At 42.1% G+C, this 22,610-nt stretch overlaps 1 protein-coding gene across 2 annotated transcripts in view; it reads right to left on the bottom strand.

The window, feature by feature from the left end:
• Positions 1-22,610, bottom strand: part of aqp9b (aquaporin 9b) — a 42,100-nt gene that overhangs the window by 13,389 nt on the left and 6,101 nt on the right. Inside the window, exon 3 of one of the 2 annotated variants that reach the window (XM_034190051.1) lies at positions 2,119-2,256. The exons of the other annotated variant lie outside the window; for it this stretch is intronic. Within the exon in view, the coding sequence (XP_034045942.1) occupies positions 2,119-2,256 (138 nt within the window). The remainder of the gene's footprint in view (positions 1-2,118; positions 2,257-22,610) is intronic. 2 annotated transcript variants of the gene reach the window in all.

Genomic DNA, 22,610 nt, shown 5'->3' with positions numbered 1-22,610 from the left:
TTTCCAGTCGTGTGAATATCCGATTGTAATTGTGCATGAGCTGGACATGCCAGAACATGTCCCGTGAGGCTTCATCACGGTGGCGCTTTGCGCCGAGCGGCTGCACAACTGGAAAGCAACCAGAATCCATCTGAAATCCAACTGAAAGCTGTCCTGAGAGACCAACACCGAGTGGTTTGTCCACGTAATGAACGTGGCACGTCCCTCCGCTTTTCTTTCCATGAAAAAAAACTCCTGTAACGGTGGAATGTGCCGGAAAAGTGCTGATGTCCACGTCTTTTCACAATTCCTGTGCTAGACAGATGACATACCGGATCAAGACAGCGTCCACTTTTAAAAGTGAATGGCACATTTCACTGTTACGGAGTTTTTGTCATGGAAAGAGAAGCTGCTCCACAGCCCGCTCGGCGCAAGCAACGCCGTGATGAAGCCTCACGGCACATGTTCTGGCATGTCCAGCTCATGCACAATCACAATCGGATATTCACACGACTGGAAAGCAACCGGAATCCGTCTGAAATCCACCTGAAAGCTGTCCTGAGAGACCAACACCGAGGTGGTTTTGTCCCGCGTAATGAACGGAGCCGTGGCGCGTCCCTCCGCTTTTCTTTCCATGAAAAAAACCTCCTGTAACAGTGAATGTGCCGGAAAAAAGTGCTGATGTCCACATCTTCTGCCTTTTTGTGAAAGTCAGACGAGGTCCCGGATCAACAAAGCTTTCACGTTGGAAATTATCTGGTTGTTCCAGCGGGGTGTCAGCCTGTCGATGGGGGCTGGGAGCGCGCCGCGCTCTCAGCAGTTGTGGGCCGTCCTTAAAGCGTCAGTAACACCCCGTAATCTGTCTAATCCCCATAAAATCGTCCCTGAAAGCCATATTAATTTTTCGAATGGTGTCCTCCTGGAGGTCTCTCACAGTTTCTGGAAAAAAATTGATGCAGCAAAGCTCCAAATCTTTCAGACATTTATTCGCAATAAAAAATAGACGAGAGGGGTGGACCACACCTCACTCAAAGCCTGCTCACAGGCGAATGACGCAACCGACAGGCATGAAAAAACTCACGCATGCGCACGAGGGTTCAAGCTTGTCTGATGCAATCACACGTGATTCAAATCCATATGCTTTTTAAAAAAAAAAATAAGGTCAGATACTTTTCTAACAGACCTCGTATGACTACTAGAGTCCGCACTCCCAATGCTGCCTACTAAACGTGAACGTAGTGCCCTCCACTGACTTCAGCCAATGGCGGTTTACATGTCAATTTAGTGGCATATTTGATTCAAATATTATCTACACTGCGCTCAAACATTCTGCAAGTGTATGAATAACACTTAATTTTTTCCAAGGAATGCAAAAACAAATTCTCAAAAAGTGTTTCTGTTCCCCTTTAAAACAAAAATGTTTATTCAGTTATTTAAATACACATCTATTTGTGCATTTCTTAGAAATGGTTTTTCAAAATTTGTTTGTTCTTCACAGGTACGTAAGCCTGTGCTCTATACAGGTGTGTTGTAATTGATATCTTCTTTTTTTGGCTGCTCCCATTAGGGAAGCCACAGCAGATCAATCGTTTCCATCTCACCTTGTCCTCTGTCACACCAACCACCTGCATGTCCTCCCTCACCACATCCATAAACCTCCTCTTTAGCCTCCCTCTTCTCCTCCTGCCTGGTGTCTCCATCCTCAGCATCCTTCTCCCTATATACCCTGGATTCCATCACTGCACATCTCCAAACCGTCTGAGTCTTGCCTCTGACTTTGTCTCCTAACCGTCCCACCTGTGCTGTCCCTCTGATATGTTCATTCCTGATCCTGTCCATCACATTTTAAGCATCAATACTACAACACCAAGATTCAAATGTGATAGATTGTTGGTGTTTACAGCCTGATATGTTTGCTAACTTTTTTTTTTTTTGTCTTTACTAATACACAGTACAGGACATTTTTTCCACACAGGAATGATTGTTTGCATTTATGAAACCCTTTGCCTTCTCAGGATGTAAAATCACATTTGCTGAATAAATGTACCTCAGTACAATACTTTTTACAAGCTTTATCTGAATAACTGAGTAATTTCTTTATTTTGTGGAAGGCAGGACTTTATTATGGTCATTACCCACCATAATACAATCCGTAGACTGCACAGGATCCAGCAAAAGCCCCCAGAAACTGTGCTGCCATGTACACAGGGAACTTCTTCACAGGTAACCGCCCCAGAATCACCATAGCGAAAGAGACTGCAGGGTTCACATGGCCTCCTAGTGCAAGACCCAAACCAGAAAGACACAATCAAATAACATTTCTTCAAACTGCATGACAAAATACAAACCACATTGATGTTTCCTTCATTGCACAAACTACTGCCGCATAAACTGCCACCAACAGACTGCTTCAACCATTTGCATCATCTTGATTTTGGCATGAAATTGTTCCCAGTGCATAGGAACATTTGTGCATCATGTCATTATAAGTTGAAACATAGGCATGCAACTATAATTTTGAATATTATTCACAAACTATGAATTTAGGGACTAAGGGACAGACCAACAATGGCGCCTGTTATACTTCACCTCTGAGAAAACTGAGGGAGAAAATAAAGCAGAAGCGGAGTGGAATGTACCGATGAGGTGTTCTGTTTCCCCAGGAAAATATTCAAGTCCACACGTTAGTCACGGCTGCCATTCATGAATGTGGCTTTGAGCGTGTTCCGCACTCATCCGTTTCAAAATACGAAAAGGCATCTTGCTGGAACTCATTATAGTGCTAATATCATATCTGTAGTGGATGACTTTCTTGAGCTCCAAGATAAGACCTTCAACGAGAACAGTACTGAGGCAGTGGAGTGACGTTGGGAAAAGGAGGGGGTCTGTGTTTGTTTGTGGATAACAGCTGGGCCACTCAATACAGCATACGAGAGCAAGTATGCACACCTGACTATGAGTTAATAAGCAGGTACAGGTGTGGTCCGAGGAAAGCAAAGAGCAACTCAGAGACTGTTTTGATGAAACAAACTGGGACATTTTCTTTGAATCCTGTCTGGATGGAGATGAACTCACTGACACCATCACATCTTATATTAAGTTCTGTGAGGATAACGTATCAGAGACTAAAACTGTGAAAATATTCCCAAATAACAAACCCCGGGTGTCCAAACAATTGAAAATCTGTCTTAATGAAAAGAAGGCAGCCTTCTGCTCTGGTAATGTGCAATAAATGCAGGAAAAAAGGAGACAGCTGAGAGGGAATATATTTAAAGCAAAAATTGAGTACAAGAATAAAGTAGAAAGTAAATTTTTCAGTGGCAATATAAAACAAGCCTGGGAAGGTCTAAATACACTGATGGGCAAATCCAGTAAGAAATGTGATGCTCTTACAACCATTAATCAATGTTTTGCTGATGAGTTAAACCGTTTCTTCTGTAGATTTGATAAAGTGGATGATAAACAGGAATGTGATGAGATCTGTAAAAATCTTCCAGCAGGAGCTCCCACAGCTATCACTGAGGATGACGTGGCTAAAAGTCTTTCTAAACTGAAGCCAAACAAGGCCACTGGCCCAGATGGCCTGAAAGCCCGTCTACTCAAAGACTGTGCTCCTTAATTAAAAGGAGTCTTTTCCACATTGTTTAATTCCCTTCTTGTCACAGGAGTACCCAAATCTTGGAAATTCTCCATAATAAGGCCTATACCAAAAAAGCCAGGGGCAAGCAAACCTGAAGATTTTCAGCCCATTGTCATAACCTCCATATTATGTAAAACTATGGAGAGAGTTTTAGTTGACGTCCTGACCACCACAGTGGTCAGTGAACTAGACCCTCTGCAGTTTGCCTATAAGAGGGACAGAGGTACTGATGATGCCGGATTGATCTTGCTGGACATGATCTCAAAGCAGCTTTCACTTGCTAAAGCATATGCTCGGGTTTTGTTTGTAGACTTCAGTGCAGCTTTTAATTCTATGAAATTACATATTCTTCTGAAAAGGCTGGCTGATTTAAATGTTGAAAAGGGCCTGATGCTCTGGATCAGAGACTTTCTGTCTTGTCGCCCTCAAAGAGTTTGTGCTAACAACATTCTGTCAGGAGAGCTCATCATAAGCACTGGCTGCCCACAGGGTAGCGTTCTTTCACCTCTGCTCTTCTCTCTTTTTACAAACGAATTTGCAGTTAATGACACAAACTTTAAACTGATTAAATACGCAGATGACATGGCCCTAGTCGGCCTGCTACAGAAGTGTGACTCCTCTGGTGAAGCCTCCTATCTCGCTCACACTAAGGCTCTTGAAGCTTGGTGTCTCGACAGCCAGTTGGAAATCAATGTGTCTAAGACAAAGGAGCTTGTTTTTCACACAAAGCAAGAACTGACCGTGCAGCCAGTTTCACTCGATGGCCAGCTTGTTGAAACGGCTGAAACTTTTAAATATCTTGGTACAGTTCTTGATAGTCACTTGAGCTTCTTTGAAAACACTGAATTTATCTTTAAGAAATGTTCACAGCGACTCGAGTTGTCTTGGTGTTAATCCGCAGATTTTAGAGCTTGTGTATTCTGCACATAATGGGCCTCATGTATCAACGTTGCGTACGGTGATATTTAAGCGTATATGGGGTGTACGCCAAAACGGCTGCGCTACTTGGCATTTATCAATGTGGTCGTTGGTGTACGCTGCACTGAAAATATACACCAGGTTGAGAGGTGGCGTAAATTATACACCAAAATGAACCAGCGCTGGAATCCACATAAAAATGAAGATGATCAACATGATAAACAGTGTCATTATACAAATCAATGCATATGTTACATAAATAACACTTTCCTGATTATACTACATAATAATCAATACAAATCCCGCCTTTGTGGGATTGTTATGGAGCATGATCCGTGGTCACAGCGCTGACTGCAAAGACAGCGCTGCTCGCCTTTTTCTCCAGACTTCGAGCCTGGAGCCAGAGCAGCGCTGAGCTTAACTTCATGTGGTGTGATCGTTTTAGACTATGAAATTGATAATAACAACTGTAGTTTCCTCATTCCCTTAATTCGCCCGTGCTGCAGCCAGGTTTTGTCGTCTCCATTCGGTTGTCACAATAAAATAAATACAGAAATACATTTAAAAAATAAAGAAACCTGACAGATTAGGCGTGTCTTATTAATTGAGCGAGCAAATATCCACGTCAAGAATTACTGACATGTGAAAAGAGAATACAGTGGTCCCTCGCTATAACGCCGTTCACCTGTCGTGGCCTCGGAGTCTCGCGGAGTATTTAGTCCAATTTTGCATGCCTTTTTTTTTTTTACAGTGTTCTGTGTATCTGTTTATAAGAATCTTGTTGCCCAGAAGAGAAAAGAGCACCAACAACTACTCATAACTGTGTTTGTCACACGGAAACAAACACCTGCTGCAGCGAGATGTGAGTGGAAAAAAGGCGCAGCGTCAGGACGCAGAGGCCCGATCTGTGAAATACTGGTGAGTCACTATTAATAATTTGTTATGTGTCCGACCTCGTTCGTTGATCGTTAAAACTAAATTTGTTAGTTCTAAATGCCATCATAATTATTTATAGGAAAATTTTCTATTTTTATTTCTCAAACAAATGTTTGGGCCTGAAAACAGTTTGGTATTATTTTCCTACTAAGGGTTTGAACTTGAGAGTGTTTACACACGAAAGAAAAGTGAGGAAATGTTCATGCCTGATTGAGAAAGTGTATAAACTGTGTAGTGAGGGGTTTTACAGCTTTGAAACGTCTATAATAATTGTAAAAAAATAACGCTGACTACGTTAGCGGTTTCGCGTATTACGGGTATTTTTTAGAACGTAACTCCAGCGATTAATGAGGGACCACTGTAACACTATACTGATTATATACTACAAAACAATTGATACGACGGCCGCTTTTGACGCTCTACTGGCACGCGTCATGATTGGTGGAGTTCTTTTTCATTGCCGTCTTTCCGGCTTCCATGTCGTAAAATGAGGGTGTGTCTGAAGCAGAGTCCTGAATATTTATGGGCGTGTTGTATTATAATTACGATCGTTTCCACCCGCCACATTTATCAAGATCACGTAAGGCGTACGCCAGAAATGGGCAGGTGCGCACTGCTTGATACATTTTCGGCGACTTTGGTGTATTTCAAGTTTACGCCGTAAATTACGCCACAAGTGTGCACATTGATACATGAGGCCCATTGAAAGTATGTTAACATTTCATCTTTGTGTTTGGTTTGGTCACTTGAGTTGTAAATGTAAGTACAAATTAAACAGAATTGTAAAAATGGCGGGGAAATTGTGGGAAAACCCCAGAAGACTCTGGCCCACATTTACACTGACAGGATGAGGAGGAAAGCTGAGAGAGTCCTGGCAGACAGCTCTCATCCTCTGTCCTGTCAGTTTGAGCTCTTGAAGTCTTGGAGGCCCTACAGAGCTCCTCTGGCCAAAGGTTCTTTCAAAAAATCTTTTATACCAAATGCCGTCACCATAATGAACTCAAAGTGACCACTCCACAAATAAAACCTGAACTGCTTTACTTCTGTTTTATTTGATTTTATTAGATCTTATTGTACGTTTTATTTATTTTACTAGGTCTTATTCTACTTCTTCCTTTACTTCCATGTATTTTATGTATCTTATTTTTGTTTTATTTGTGTGTTTGTATGACTGTTTTATGACTGTTTTTTGTCTTTTTTGTGCTGGTGAGCCGAAGACAATTTTCCACATCAGTGGACAATAAAGAATTATTCTATTCTATTCTATTCTAAAGTGTCTGGCCAACCGGAAAGTATTTTTCCACATTTTGTTATGTTACAGCCTTATTCCAAAATGGATATAAATCATTTTTTCCCCTCAAAATTCTATGCACAATACCCCATAATGACAAAGAGATCGCGTGTACATAAGTATTCACAGCCTTTGCCATGAAGCTCAAAATGGAGCTCAGGTGCATCCTGTTTCCACTGATCATTCTTGAGATATTTCTACAGATTAATTGGAGTCCATCTGGGGTAAATTCAGTTGAATGGACATGATTTAGAAAGACACACCTGTCTACATATAAGGTCCCACAGTTGACAGTGCATGTCATAGCACAAACCAAGCATGAAGTCAAAGGAATTGTCATATACAGTACATTTGACTGTTATTTGTTATAAATTTGATACATTTTCAAAAAACATTTTTTCATGTCATTATGGAGTGTTGTGAGTAAAATTTTAAGCAAAAAAAAAAAATTACTCCTTTTTGGAATAAGGCTGTAATATAACAAAATGTGGAAAAAGTGAAGCGCTCTGAATACTTTCTGAATGCACTGTATGTGTCTTTAAACTGGGAAAATCTTTCTTTTAAATGCCAGATGCACTGTATATGGGGATTATGTTGAAAATAAAGCATTATATTAATTCAGTTGTGTTTTCGTCTTGGTCGAACTCAAAACTTTTCAATCAATTCATGTTACTTTTGAGAGGTGGGGATGGACCGTTGGCCACCCGAGTGTTACCATCCAGGACCTGAGGTGGCGCTGTAGTGTGGTGGATGCAGTGATGCATGGCACCAGCGTATGGTCCCAGACCTGACCTGTTACAACAGCAAGGTTTCAGTCAATCCATCCATCCATTTCCTGTATGCGCTTACTCCCATTAAGGGTTATGTGGGGTCTGGAGCCTATCCCTGCAGTCATAGGGCGTGAGGCAGTGTACACCCTGGACAGGATGCCAGTCTGTCACAGGGCCACATATAGACAGACAAACACATTCACACGAACATCCTACGGACAATTTAAGTTTACAGATTCACCAAACCCACGTCTTTGGATGTGGGAGGAAGTCGCAGCACCTGAAGGAAACCCATACAAACACGGGGAGAACATGCACACGGGAAGAACATGCAAACTCCACACATTTCACCTCAGTGAAAATGCAAAACACACTTCTGATCATTTTTCAGAAAAAAATAATAAACGAGATGAAACAGAAACTTTGAGTCTGAGTTTAAGTGAAGAATCTGCTCTTAAGAATTTGTGCTTCTTGTCATCTACTAAATGGGCAAAATTTACTTTATGGCCATGACCAAGGTAACACCGGGTTCTAAAAAAAGTTTCATTTTATCTAGAAAGTTGTATATTGCAAATAATTTGACACAAAAATTAAAGATGTATGCTGAGCAGTTCCTAAGAGATGGCAAAAACACAGAGACATACACACACACACACACACACACACACACACACACACACACTTAAACTTCTCAGAACTAAATATAGTGGATGTTAGTTGGTCCACTAATGGTTTTTAAAGATGGCTGAAAAGCTAATCCGGTAACAAAAAAGGTGGCATGGAACCACTGACTAAGAAGAGGAGGTCAACTGCGAAAAATCCTCAGAATCAAATGGATGGATAGACAGCAGTGTCTTAGGTGATGCTCAAACCACCAACACAAAAAGCCATCATTACCACAATTAAACTGCAGTGAGTGGGCAGCAAAGTAGGAATCAGCAGTGACCGTGTGGCTGAAGCAGATCTTGTTCTCAGAGCTCAATAATGACATGAAACTGTGTTCTGTAGTATGAATCATGATACTTTAAAGAGTCTGCTACAAATGGAACAACAACTTCAGGGACGGACAGGGGATGGGGGTGGAAAGGGGCTGACTTGGTTGGGTGTGCTAAAGGTATGTCCCTATCACTGGGGGCCCCACCTACCCGCAAACATTTTTAAAATCTATAGCATTTTTCCTGCATTCTAAAGGTGCCCTGACACTTGGACGACTTTGATCCGCGCACTTGCACACACATCGTCGACGATTCCACCCACTGTGTTCCTATCAGGATGCTGTGCTTTGTTCCACTGGCTGCCACGTGTTGTGCACTGGACATATAAAATAATTATTCTGTAGCGGATTAATCATTTTCTGTCCGAGTTGGCTGTTGAAAACGGCTCTAATCGCTTCCGGAAACAGGAGCACTCCACCTGCTGCTTATCTTGCACGCACGCTTAATGAGGAGAATGTATTTGGAGCCGTCAAAAAAGGAACTTATTTGTAATGTTTATTTAGGGAATAACCCTGTTGTGTCTGATGATTTGCGGACGTTCATGCTGGCTATACGGTCGCAAATTGGGCTTTAAAAAGGAGTTTTACGGTGACGCGTTAGTGGAGCCGGTAAAATGGCTATCCCTTTCTAATTCAATTCCATCGTTTGCACGGTTTATTTTTCTGTAGGTAATTAGGTCACTGAGGCTGACCTTCGATCCGAGGCAGCATCGCTCCAACAGCGGTCAGTGCGAGGAGTAATCCATCAAATGTGAAAATCCATCAAATCCATTAAATGTGAAACTGTAATTCTGTATCAGAATCCACATCAATACTTTCGTATGGTAGCTTAAATTCACCTATTTTGGTGGTGGCATCGGTGTGCGACTTTCTCTCGCTCTCAGCTAACATCGTTAACAGCTAGCAGTGCACGCAGCCGGCGTTCTGTTGAATTGTGATTCTTGTCACATAAATCAACAGTTCTGCGTCCCGACAATATTGCGCATTCCACAGGAATGACATCTCGTCAGAACATGTCAGGGCAAGGAGTAATACATCCAAATGTGAAATGGTCAAATATTTTGCCATGGTCTGAAATCTCACATGATTAATCAATCAGATTCGTGGGAAAAAATGTAATTGGATTAGAAATTGTAATAGCTTGGTAAAACAGTTGCATGTTCATCCCTTCTTGTGTGCACCTGGAAAAGTATGTTTATGATAGATTTAACATCTCACTATAATCGTTCAGCCGAGCTGTGCTATGATGCGGTGCGCTGACGTAATCGCTCGCACTCACACGCAGTGTTTTGGAATTGTTTGCATAATGTTCACGTGAAGTTCACGTCATTAATGCGTGATGGAGATTTTGAACATTTTAAAATTTTCTTTGCGCACGTGCACGAAGCTGCGCACAGCTTACACTGGTTTATAACGACTTTGACATGAGTTTAATCTTGTGCACGGCAGTTTGCAAGTGTGGGGATCAAAGTCGTGCAAGTGTCAGGGGGCCTTAAGGCAGTCTGGGAAGCTAAACACCGACTCTCTGGTCACTGTTTTTAATACACAATTTTTATTTGAAACACTGGAAATCTTCTGAGGACAGTGACTTCCGTCACATGAGCTGAGCTGTGCACTGCAGTAACTAATTGTCAATACAGCAGCGTTCATCACTCAGACTTTGCTTATGTAAGACCATTGTTCCCATATTTTATCACACATTTGGTCAGTGACTGGGGGAAGTAGCCACCCCCTCAATCCTCCCTCTAAATCCGCCACTACAGGTACTCAACTACAAGCAGCCAGAAAGCAGTGCCAGCTGTGCACATGTGGTGACACAGATGACAATTTTACCTGTTCTGTGTGACCGGGGCAGAGAAGCAGACTGAGTATTGGACACTATAGTATAGTCACTGTGACTACAGCTGAGCCACTACTTTGTCACATAAGCAAGCAGAGTTCTCACACTAGCTCCGTGTATCTCTTTCTCTTGCTGTCTTGGCTTATCAAGAAAATCGCCTTAAGTAAAAGGAAATGTGAAACTGATCTCCTCACACCATTCCAGGTGTCACATTGTTTGAAGTAGCATGGTTAGCTCTCAGGCTAAAGTTCTGTTAAATCAACGGCTAGTCACTGCATATTTATTACATCTGGTAGAATCCACCAGGGTTCATGATCTCTTAAACTGTCAAGATATTTCCAAACAAAGGGGCACTGGGTCTGAGGGCCAGCCAAATGTTACTGGGTCACTTTGGCAGTGTGGGGTCATTTATTTAACACTCTGGGATCTTGGCTTTGACCTTACTGTGTTAACACCAGTGGGAGTATTAGCCATGCGTCCATTGTTAATCTCTCCATCCTGTTCACAAACACTGGCCTCGACAATCAGCTAGAACTACCCATCTGAATTGCATCTGACATAATCTGCCTGAATCTGCTTAAGGAGCACATAGACTGCCTGTCATTAGAGTGACCGTGATGTGTCACACTGTCGTCTAAAATTTGAGACTACAAAGCAAAGTGAACTGTGTTTTCTTCTCCTATGGGGCCGCCCTGCCAGGGGTGCCTAGAAAGCCAGACTTGTCACACCTGACCCTCCTCGCCTCCAGAGACCCTTGCCCCAGTAAAGCTCATTAGTCCAATACCTAAGATCATCTTCAGAGATGTCGTTGGACAGAGGTCTCCCACTGTGCTGTGCACTACAAGGCTGAATGGCTCAGTCATGCAGCAGAAATGCTACATATATTAACTTCCCTCTCTTCAATCTTTTCTACAATCTAACGCTGAAGGTTTAAAAGTCTAATCATTAAATCGTTATGTAACATGGCTGCAAACGTAAAGTATCATGATCAAGTCAGCCCTCCGTAACATTAAGATGGAGATGCAAAGTGTTTTTGAGTAATGTGGTCACTTTCCTATTATTTTGCTGAAGAATTAGATATTTCAAATCTCTGTCAAAATCTTTGCCATGTTAAAAAAAAAAAAAAAAAATCCAAAAAGAAGGGGCTGCTCCATGTTATCTCAGGTAGATCTCAGGCAGACAGTTTGACAATCTCAGATTTTCTTGAAGTTTTGCACACATGTACAACAACCATTTAAAACAGCAAATGCAGAATTTTTCCAACTCTTTCTTTTCAGTCTGTAATTTACATTTATGGAAATTTAATCTATTGTCATCTTGAGTTTTAGAGACTGGAACTTCCTGGAGGAAAATTTCATGTACCAGTGATTAGTGCCCCCCCCCCATTTTGTTGCTTTTATTGTACTTTTATTTGTACAATTTAAATTGTTCTTGAGCTGCAAAAACAGAATAAAATATTTAAGTACATGCCATATCTACCGTGTGCAGTTCCTCACAAGCAGGGTATAGGGCAGCGCAGCCTTGTTTAAACCCCTGCGTGATCTCATGGGATTTGACCACTTATGGGGACAGCCTCCCTTTGCCCAATATTAACACAGTATAACTTCACACAGATAAACGGGGTACTGTTGTATTTTTGGCTGCAATTACTGAAGCAGTCGCAAAAACTGCAGGTTTTTTCGGTTCCCAGCGGAGAAGGGAAGATGAGGCAAATGGGAGCGGTCGTGTCGGTAAGTGTTAGCCTACACAGCTAGCCAGAGTAGCTGCGTTCTCTCCCCTGCAAAACCACCTCGACATGTTTGAGCTCTGGGTCACAAACAAATCGCAACAGATGTCCACTTTCCACCGCATTATCACTTTTTCTTTGCCATGTAATTTGCCCAAAAACTCCAAGAGGGCAGTCCCCGGATGTAGGATTATTGCGTCATATTTTAACCCTTTAGCGCCTGCCCTCAAATGAGACTGTGCTGCCCACTTGTAATCACTCCTTTATGTGTTAATTAAAAACTAAAAGATAACAAACAAAAAATAGCTATACATACACACACACACACACACACACACTCAACAAAAATATAAACGCAACACTTTTGTTTTTGCTCCCATTTTGTACGAGATGAACTCAAAGATCTAAAACTTTTTCCACATACACAATATCACCATTTCCCTCAAATATTGTTCACAAACCAGTCTAAATCTGTGACAGTGAGCACTTCTCCTTTGCTGAGATAATCCATCCCACCTCACAGGTGTGCCATATCAAGATGCTGATTAGACACCATGATTAGTGCACAGGTGTGCCTTAGACTGCCCACAATAAAAGGCCACTCTGAAAGGTGCAGTTTTGTTTTATTGGGGGGATACCAGTCAGTATCTGGTGTGACCACCATTTGCCTCATGCAGTGTAACACATCTCCTTCGCATAGAGTTGATCAGGTTGTCAATTGTGGCCTGCGGAATGTTGGTCCACTTCTCTTCAATGGCTGTGCAAAGTTGCGACGATGAACTGGAGTCAGTTCGAGACCCCGATGAGGACGACGAGCATGCAAATGAGCTTCCCTGAGACGGTTTCTGACAGTTTGTGCAGAAATTCTTTGGTTATGCAAACCGATTGTTTCAGCAGCTGTCTGAGTGGCTGGTCTCAGACGATCTTGGAGGTGAACATGCTGGATGTGGAGGTCCTGGATTGGTGTGGTTACACATGGTCTGCGGTTGTGAGGCTGGTTGGATGTACTGCCAAATTCTCTGAAACGCCTTTGGAGACGGCTTATGGTAGAGAAATGAACATTCAATACACGAGCAACAGCTCTGGTTGACATTCCTGCTGTCAGCATGCCAACTGCACGCTCCCTCAAATCTTGCGACATCTGTGGCATTGTGCTGTGTGATAAAACTGCACCTTTCAGAGTGGCCTTTTATTGTGGGCAGTCTAAGGCACACCTGTGCACTAATCATGGTGTCTAATCAGCATCTTGATATGGCACACCTGTGAGGTGGGATGGATTATCTCAGCAAAGGAGAAGTGCTCACTATCACAGATTTAGACTGGTTTGTGAACAATATTTGAGGGAAATGGTGATATTGTGTATGTGGAAAAAGTTTTAGATCTTTGAGTTCATCTCATACAAAATGGGAGCAAAACCAAAAGTGTTGCATTTATATTTTTGTTGAGTGTATATATATATATATATATATATATATATATATATGTAAGGTTTAAACAACAAGAAGCCGTGCATTATACGGTTTGAATGCAACCGTATAATGCATGGCTTCTCGTTGTTTAATCTGCTTATACCATGGTCCCACACAGTGAGCTAACACACAAATATTTATTTAAGTTAACAGAACTTGATAAAAATGCGTATTTGGGACTATTTTATGCCAGTCTCAAGACATTTTGCCTCCGATACACCGTGTCTGTGGGCTCGCGCCGCAGCGGGCCACTCACACCGCCCCCCTCTCTGCTGTGTGGAGCTGCAACCAACTGACAACAGGTCCAGAAACTACGCTCGCTGTTTTGATGCAGAGCGCTCCGACAGCCCGCAAGTACGAGGTCTATTAGAAAAGTATCCGACCTTATTATTTTTTTCAAAAACCATATGGATTTGAATCACGTGTGATTACATCAAACATGCTTGAACCCTCGTGGGCATGCGAGAGTTTTTTCACGCCTGTCGGTTACGTCATTCGCCTGTGGGCAGTCTTTGAGTGAGGAGTGGCCCACCCTCTCGTCGATTTTTTTCATTGTTTAGGAATGGCTCAGAGACTGCTGCTTTGTTTGATCAAATTTTTTCAAAACTGTAAGGCACAACTGAGTGGACACCATTCGATAAATTCAGCTGGTTTTTGGTAAAAATTTTAACGGCTGATGAGAGATTTTGGTTTGGTAGTGTCGCCGTAAGGACGGCCCACGGCGCCTGACGGCGATCTGCGCTTCGAGGCGGCAGCGTCTCGCTGTTTCAAGTTGAAAACTTCCACATTTCAGGCTCTGTTGACCCAGTAAGTCGTCAGAGAACTTTCAGAAGAAGTCGACATGAGGAGTTTATTCGGACATTCCATTGTTAATGGACATTTTGTAATGAAAACGTGTGGGTAGAGTCGCATGTCGGGCCGGACCCGACCACGGGGGGTCGCGACAGGAAAAACACCTCCGTTGGAAACCTTAATGGACAAGTTGGAACATGCCCAAGCTGTTAAACAATTTCTCAGTTACTCACTTGTTGAAAGCCATCAAAAGCCGCCTGAATTTTACAAATGGTTTTCAACACGGAGGTGTTTTTCCTGTCGCGGCGCACACAGATTCACCGAGTCGTCACGGAAACGACTCGGCGAATTTGTGCGCACGTCTTTCATTAAAAAATGTCCTTAAACAGTGGAATGTCCGCATAAAGTCCTCATGCTGGCCTCTTCTGAATCTTCTCTGTTCTCTCACGACGTCCTGGGTGAATTAAGCCTTAAATTAGGATGTTTTCAGCTCGAAACAGGCCGACAACGGCGCCTGGAAGACCTGTGCGACGTCCTGCTCCATGGGAAGTCCTTACACCGACAGAAACACCCCATAATCTCTCATCAGCCGTTAAACTTTTCACCGAAAACCATCTTAATTTCTCGAATAGTGTCCACTTGGATATTCCTCACAGGTCCAGAAAAAATTTTGATAAAGCGACGCGCTGTCTCGAGCAGCGTGTGAAACAAAGGAATTCAGCCGAGAGGGCTGGACCACATCTCACTCAAGGCCTGCCCACAGGGAAATGACGTCACCAACACACATGAAAAAACTCACGCATTTGCACAAGGGTTCAAGCATGATTGGTGTAATCGCACGTCATTCAAATCCATATAGTTAAAAAAAAAAAATAAAAGTGTCGGTTTTTTATCTAATAGACCTCGTATAGAACCGTTCTCTTCTTCTTTCCCGTTTCAATCTTGTCCAGTTGGTCCGATGTTAAATCTTTACGCCGTTGCTTTTGCTGTTCTTCTCGTCTGCTCTCCTCCTCTTTCCATTCCTCAAATGTTTTATTTTGGCCAAAAATATTAAAATTCACTTGGAAATCCATGTTTTATCGCGTTTCTGTCATTCACCTGTCAAAACACAGCTGAGCTGCACCGATTTACGCGTTGCTATGATGACGACCAGAGCGGAGTGATTATAACAGTGACTTAACTCGCCGAACTACGTGTGTGTATACACAAAAATAATGCATGCCAGTTAGACATGGAATTCTAACTGACCATGGTATATATATATATATATATATATATATACACAACCAGACTTCAGATCCTCTTGCTTGCCTCTACTGGTGGTTGGCTCTCACTGCGGTATTGTATCACTTCCTGTTCCGGAGCACAGCGGTGTTTTTCTGTATCTGTTAGCTGTTTAATCTGCGCAGTTAGATTGATCTAGTTATCTACATTACGATTTGTTTCCCAGTGTAATCTTTACGTGCCTTAACTAAAGCACTCCTTCTGCTGAATCACCTCTAAATTATTTACACATTATTCACTTTGCGTGTTTTTAGGAATCCGCTAGGTTAGCGTAGCTACTAGCTCTTAGCCGATTTAGCATGGCGGCTTCTCCTGTCTCTCCCGCACTTTTCTGCTCTGGGTGTGAAATGTTTAGTTATTCCTCAGCCTCCTTTAGCAGTAACGGTACTTGTAATAAGTGTAGCTTATTCGTAGCTTTGGAGGCCAGGCTGGGTGAATTGGAGACTCGGCTCCGCACCGTGGAAAATTCTACAGCTAGCCAGGCCCCTGTAGTCGGTGCGGACCAAGGTAGCTTAGCCGCCGTTAGTTCCCCCCTGGCAGATCCCGAGCAGTCGGGAAAGCAGGCTGACTGGGTGACTGTGAGGAGGAAGCGTAGCCCTAAACAGAAGCCCCGTGTACACCGCCAACCCGTTCACATCTCTAACCGTTTTTCCCCACTCGACGACACACCCTCCGAGGATCAAACTCTGGTTATTGGCGACTCTGTTTTGAGAAATGTGAAGTTAGCGACACCAGCAACCATAGTCAATTGTCTTCCGGGGGCCAGAGCAGGCGACATTGAAGCAAATTTGAAACTGCTGGCTAAGGCTAAGCGTAAATTTGGTAAGATTGTAATTCACGTCGGCAGTAATGACACTCGGTTACGCCAATCGGAGGTCACTAAAATTAACATTAAATCGGTGTGTAACTTTGCAAAAACAATGTCGGACTCTGTAGTTTTCTCTGGGCCCCTCCCCAATCGGACCGGGAGTGACATGTTTAGCCGCATGTTCTCCTTGAATTGCTGGCTGGCTGAGTGGTGTCCAAAAAATGAGGTGGGCTTCATAGATAATTGGCAAAGCTTCTGGGGAAAACCTGGTCTTGTTAGGAGAGACGGCATCCATCCCACTTTGGATGGAGCAGCTCTCATTTCTAGAAATCTGGCCAATTTTCTTAAATCCTCCAAACTGTGACTATCCAGGGTTGGGACCAGGAAGCAGAGTTGTAGTCTTACACACCTCTCTGCAGCTTCTCTCCCCCTGCCATCCCCTCATTACCCCATCCCCGTAGAGACGGTGCCTGCTCCCAGACCACCAATAACCAGCAAAAATCTATTTAAGCATAAAAATTCAAAAAGAAAAAATAATATAGCACCTTCAACTGCACCACAGACTAAAACAGTTAAATGTGGTCTATTAAACGTTAGGTCTCTCTCTTCTAAGTCCCTGTTGGTAAATGATATAATAATTGATCAACATATTGATTTATTCTGCCTAACAGAAACCTGGTTACAGCAGGATGAATATGTTAGTTTAAATGAGTCAACACCCCCGAGTCACACTAACTGTCAGAATGCTCGTAGCACGGGCCGGGGTGGAGGATTAGCAGCAATCTTCCATTCCAGCTTATTAATTAATCAAAAACCCAGACAGAGCTTTAATTCATTTGAAAGCTTGTCTCTTAGTCTTGTCCATCCAAATTGGAAGTCCCAAAAACCAGTTTATTTGTTATTATCTATCGTCCACCTGGTCGTTACTGTGAGTTTCTCTGTGAATTTTCAGACCTTTTGTCTGACTTAGTGCTTAGCTCAGATAAGATAATTATAGTGGGCGATTTTAACATCCACACAGATGCTGAGAATGACAGCCTCAACACTGCATTTAATCTATTATTAGACTCTATTGGCTTTGCTCAAAAAGTAAATGAGTCCACCCACCACTTCAATCATATCTTAGATCTTGTTCTGACTTATGGTATGGAAATAGAAGACTTAACAGTATTCCCTGAAAACTCCCTTCTGTCTGATCATTTCTTAATAACATTTACATTTACTCTGATGGACTACCCAGCAGTGGGGAATAAGTTTCATTACACTAGAAGTCTTTCAGAAAGCGCTGTAACTAGGTTTAAGGATATGATTCCTTCTTTATGTTCTCTAATGCCATATACCAACACAGTGCAGAGTAGCTACCTAAACTCTGTAAGGGAGATAGAGTATCTCGTCAATAGTTTTACATCCTCATTGAAGACAACTTTGGATGCTGTAGCTCCTCTGAAAAAGAGAGCTTTAAATCAGAAGTGTCTGACTCCGTGGTATAACTCACAAACTCGTAGCTTAAAGCAGATAACCCGTAAGTTGGAGAGGAAATGGCGTCTCACTAATTTAGAAGATCTTCACTTAGCCTGGAAAAAGAGTCTGTTGCTCTATAAAAAAGCCCTCCGTAAAGCTAGGACATCTTTCTACTCATCACTAATTGAAGAAAATAAGAACAACCCCAGGTTTCTTTCAGCACTGTAGCCAGGCTGACAAAGAGTCAGAGCTCTATTGAGCTGAATATTCCATTAACTTTAACTAGTAATGACTTCATGACTTTCTTTGCTAACAAAATTTTAACTATTAGAGAAAAAATTACTCATAACCATCCCAAAGACGTATCGTTATCTTTGGCTGTTTTCAGTGATGCCGGTATTTGGTTAGACTCTTTCTCTCCGATTGTTCTGTCTGAGTTATTTTCATTAGTTACTTCATCCAAACCATCAACATGTTTATTAGACCCCATTCCTACCAGGCTGCTCAAGGAAGCCCTACCATTATTTAATGCTTCGATCTTAAATATGATCAATCTATCTTTGTTAGTTGGCTATGTACCACAGGCTTTAAGGTGGCAGTAATTAAACCATTACTTAAAAAGCCATCACTTGACACAGCTATCTTAGCTAATTATAGGCCAATCTCCAGCCTTCCTTTCCAGAGATTAGAGCATGCCATAGGTATTAAAGGCACTGCGCTGCGGTGGTTTGAATCATATTTGTCTAATAGATTACAATTTGTTCATGTAAATGGGAATCTTCTTCACAGACTAAAGTTAATTATGGAGTTCCACAAGGTTCTGTGCTAGGACCAATTTTATTCACTTTATACATGCTTCCCTTAGGCAGTATTATTAGACGGTATTGCTTAAATTTTCATTGTTACGCAGATGATACCCAGCTTTATCTATCCATGAAGCCAGAGGACACACACCAATTAGCTAAACTGCAGGATTGTCTTACAGACATAAAGACATGGATGACTTCTAATTTCCTGCTTTTAAACTCAGCTAAATCTGAAGTTATTGTACTTGGCCCCACAAATCTTAGAAACATGGTGTCTAACCAGATCCTTACTCTGGATGGCATTACCCTGACCTCTAGTAATACTGTGAGAAATCTTGGAGTCATTTTTGATCAGGATATGTCATTCAAAGCGCATATTAAACAAATATGTAGGACTGCTTTTTTGCATTTACGCAATATCTCTAAAATCAGAAAGGTCTTGTCTCAGAGTGATGCTGAAAAACTAATTCATGCATTTATTTCCTCTAGGCTGGACTATTGTAATTCATTATTATCAGGTTGTCCTAAAAGTTCCCTAAAAAGCCTTCAGTTAATTCAAAATGCTGCAGCTAGAGTACTGACGGGGACTAGAAGGAGAGAGCATATCTCACCCATATTGGCCTCTCTTCATTGGCTTCCTGTTAATTCTAGAATAGAATTTAAAATTCTTCTTCTTACTTATAAGGTTTTGAATAATCAGGTCCCATCTTATCTTAGGGACCTCGTAGTACCATATCACCCCAATAGAGCGCTTCGCTCTCAGACTGCAGACTTACTTGTAGTTCCTAGGGTTTGTAAGAGTAGAATGGGAGGCAGAGCCTTCAGCTTTCAGGCTCCTCTCCTGTGGAACCAGCTCCCAATTCAGATCAGGGAGACAGACACCCTCTCTACTTTTAAGATTAGGCTTAAAACTTTCCTTTTTGCTAAAGCTTATAGTTAGGGCTGGATCAGGTGACCCTAAACCATCCCTTAGTTATGCTGCTATAGACGTAGACTGCTGGGGGGTTCCATGGTGCACTGTTTCTTTCTCTTTTTGCTCTGTATGCACCACTCTGCATTTAATCATTAGTGATCGATCTCTGCTCCCCTCCACAGCATGTCTTTTTCCTGGTTCTCTCCCTCAGCCCCAACCAGTCCCAGCAGAAGACTGCCCCTCCCTGAGCCTGGTTCTGCTGGAGGTTTCTTCCTGTTAAAAGGGAGTTTTTCCTTCCCACTGTAGCCAAGTGCTTGCTCACAGGGGGTCGTTTTGACCGTTGGGGTTTTACATAATTATTGTATGGCCTTGCCTTACAATATAAAGCGCCTTGGGGCAACTGTTTGTTGTGATTTGGCGCTATATAAAAAAAAATTGATTGATTGATTGATTGATATATATATATGTATGTATATATATATGTATATATATGTATGTATATATATGTATGTATATATATATATATATATATATATATATATATATATATATATATATATATATATATATATGTATGTATATGTGTGTGTGTGTGTGTATGATTTTGCACCCATATGCATCAACAGTTCTATCGCTTATTGACTTCAAGTTAAAAGCCGGATTTGATTGTTTGCGGATGGAAACATGATATGCAGTCCTTTCTCCATTCATTTTCTCATTGTCTTTATGCATGAAACCTGCACACTGCAACCACTGAAATAATTATTTGCTTGACTGTCGATTAATGGACACCAATTACACCATTGTTGCTCAGCAAACATGGGAGGCACTGTGACATTTAAATGTGTCCAAAGTACAGAGGGATTTTCTTGCTTTAATCCTCAAGGAATGCACTGTACAGTGTCATTAGGACATTCAGACACAGAACTGCATATCCAGCTCACACATATACTTACACCATTCTTCTTGAAATTCTTTCAGCATATTGGAGAGTGTATTTCAATAACAGGCTAAGTTCTGTTTGTTATTAGTTATCCTTAATGGCCATGAAGCTGAAACAAACAAGTTTGGCTAAAAAGTTAAATTATTACCACTTAAATAATTAAAGGAGCCCCTCCCCCTCCAGGATTGTCGGACAAGGCCGTTGACGGCACCAAACAGACTGCCTCCGGAGTGTTCTGATAAACTGGACCTTCAAATCTCGGTTGTCGTCCTGCGTCCTTGTTTTGTCTGTGTGATTATTGTTTTTCTGTGCTGATGGGGATTTCTTTCCTCATTGCTGCTGTGTAACGCAACGGCTATGAGGGTTTTTTTTTTTTCTCCTTTTCCCTCGTGTTTTGCTTTTCAATATATGTTTATGTACCGGGCCGGCTTATGTGTGTTGTGTGTTATGTGTGTGTCGTCTGTTATGGGTCGGTCTTGGTTTGCTCAGCCCTGCTGTTGACCAAGGCAGGGATGTACATCTGGAGCTGGTCCCCGGGTGCCTAATGGTGACTTCTGCTCCTACTGGCAATTAGGATGGGTTAAATGCAGTAGACACATTTCATTGTGCAGGGAACATGTTCTTCTGTGCATATGACAATAAAATTCCTTTGAATCCTTGAATTTCAATAACAAGCAAGCTATTGAAGTGAAACTTGTGCAAGATTAATCCCTTACTTATTGACTATCACTACGCCAAACAGTTTTTAACCTACAAGTTCTGGCATGCATAGAATCACCTTCGGCATAAGACGTGCATAGTAGCTGGTAAAACATGGTGACGTACAAAGAGGTGCATTTGAAACAACATGCTGTTACTGATTTCCTCACAGTGGAGTGTTATGCATCCATGGCCATTCATCAACAAATGAGTGTTGTATGGCGATGCTTGTGTGGATGTCAGTACACTCAGGAGGTGGGTAAGGAGTTTGATGAGCAAAAATCAGCATCAAGTGTGATGAAATAGTCCTCACACAAGTTTTGGAACATGGCTACGCTGTCAACCAATATGTGAACACTTTGCAAAAGCTGTGTGCAAGCTTGAAGTGAGTTTATCCTGGAAAAAACACAATTCTTCAGCATGACAATGCTCTTCCACATGAGTTGCCAAACACAGGATGCATTGCATCTGCTCAAATCTTCAAAGGTCTTAAGCCCTGGTCCCACCAAATAATGAGCCACGCAGTATGTTTTTTTGTTTTTGTTTTTTTTTTGCTATGAGAGGATTTAATCAACTATCGTGGGAGAATAGTGGCTCTGAGAGGCTCTTAGAGGCAGTATATTCGGTTAACGAGGCTGATCTCTGAGTGCGGCGCTAATTTCAAGATGTTCAAAATTTAGCAACAACAGCGTGGGGCAGTTTGTGTATGAGTTACTACGAGAACTAACGAGGATTATAGAGGCATGTGTGTGGTGTAGAATGAGGCTGCTAAAAGCCCATTATCCGAGTACCTGGTAGCTACGAGGACCATTTTGGGCAGGCTTAGCCCTCTTTCGCACACTTCCACCTGTTTTGTGAGACGGTCGCTGTATCATTATTTTGTAGCGGATTAATCATTTTCTGTTAGAGCTTGGATGTTGAAAACACCTCTCATTGCTTCTGGAATCACAGAAGACCGTTTCATCTGGGACCCCTGGGACCCCCCCCCCCCCCCCCCGCGCTCCATGAGGAACATATTTTGAGACAGCTTAAAGATAACTAATTGTAATGTTTTTATAGCTTGGTAAAACAGTTGCATGTTCATTCCTAGCTGTAAAAGTATGTTTATGAGATTTAACATGTTGTTAATGAATCAGATGAGGCGCACTCTGATGGAGAGGTGCAAGTAGCTGTGCATCACTGGTGCCAAGAGATTTCTGATTTCTTCACCCACAGGATGCAAAAACTTGTCTGGCATTGAAGTAAAAGTATGGAAATGGAATGTGACTCTGTGGAAAAGTACCAACTCTGCTGTCCCTACTTAAGGGCCCCTTCACACCTAACACGAACTTGGGTGAAAGA

This window comes from Thalassophryne amazonica, chromosome 2, assembly GCF_902500255.1.
Source record: "Thalassophryne amazonica chromosome 2, fThaAma1.1, whole genome shotgun sequence".
NCBI classification, from domain to species: Eukaryota; Metazoa; Chordata; class Actinopteri; order Batrachoidiformes; family Batrachoididae; genus Thalassophryne; species Thalassophryne amazonica.
Note: the sequence above shows the minus strand (reverse complement) of the source record. Positions and strands in the feature narration are given on the sequence as shown.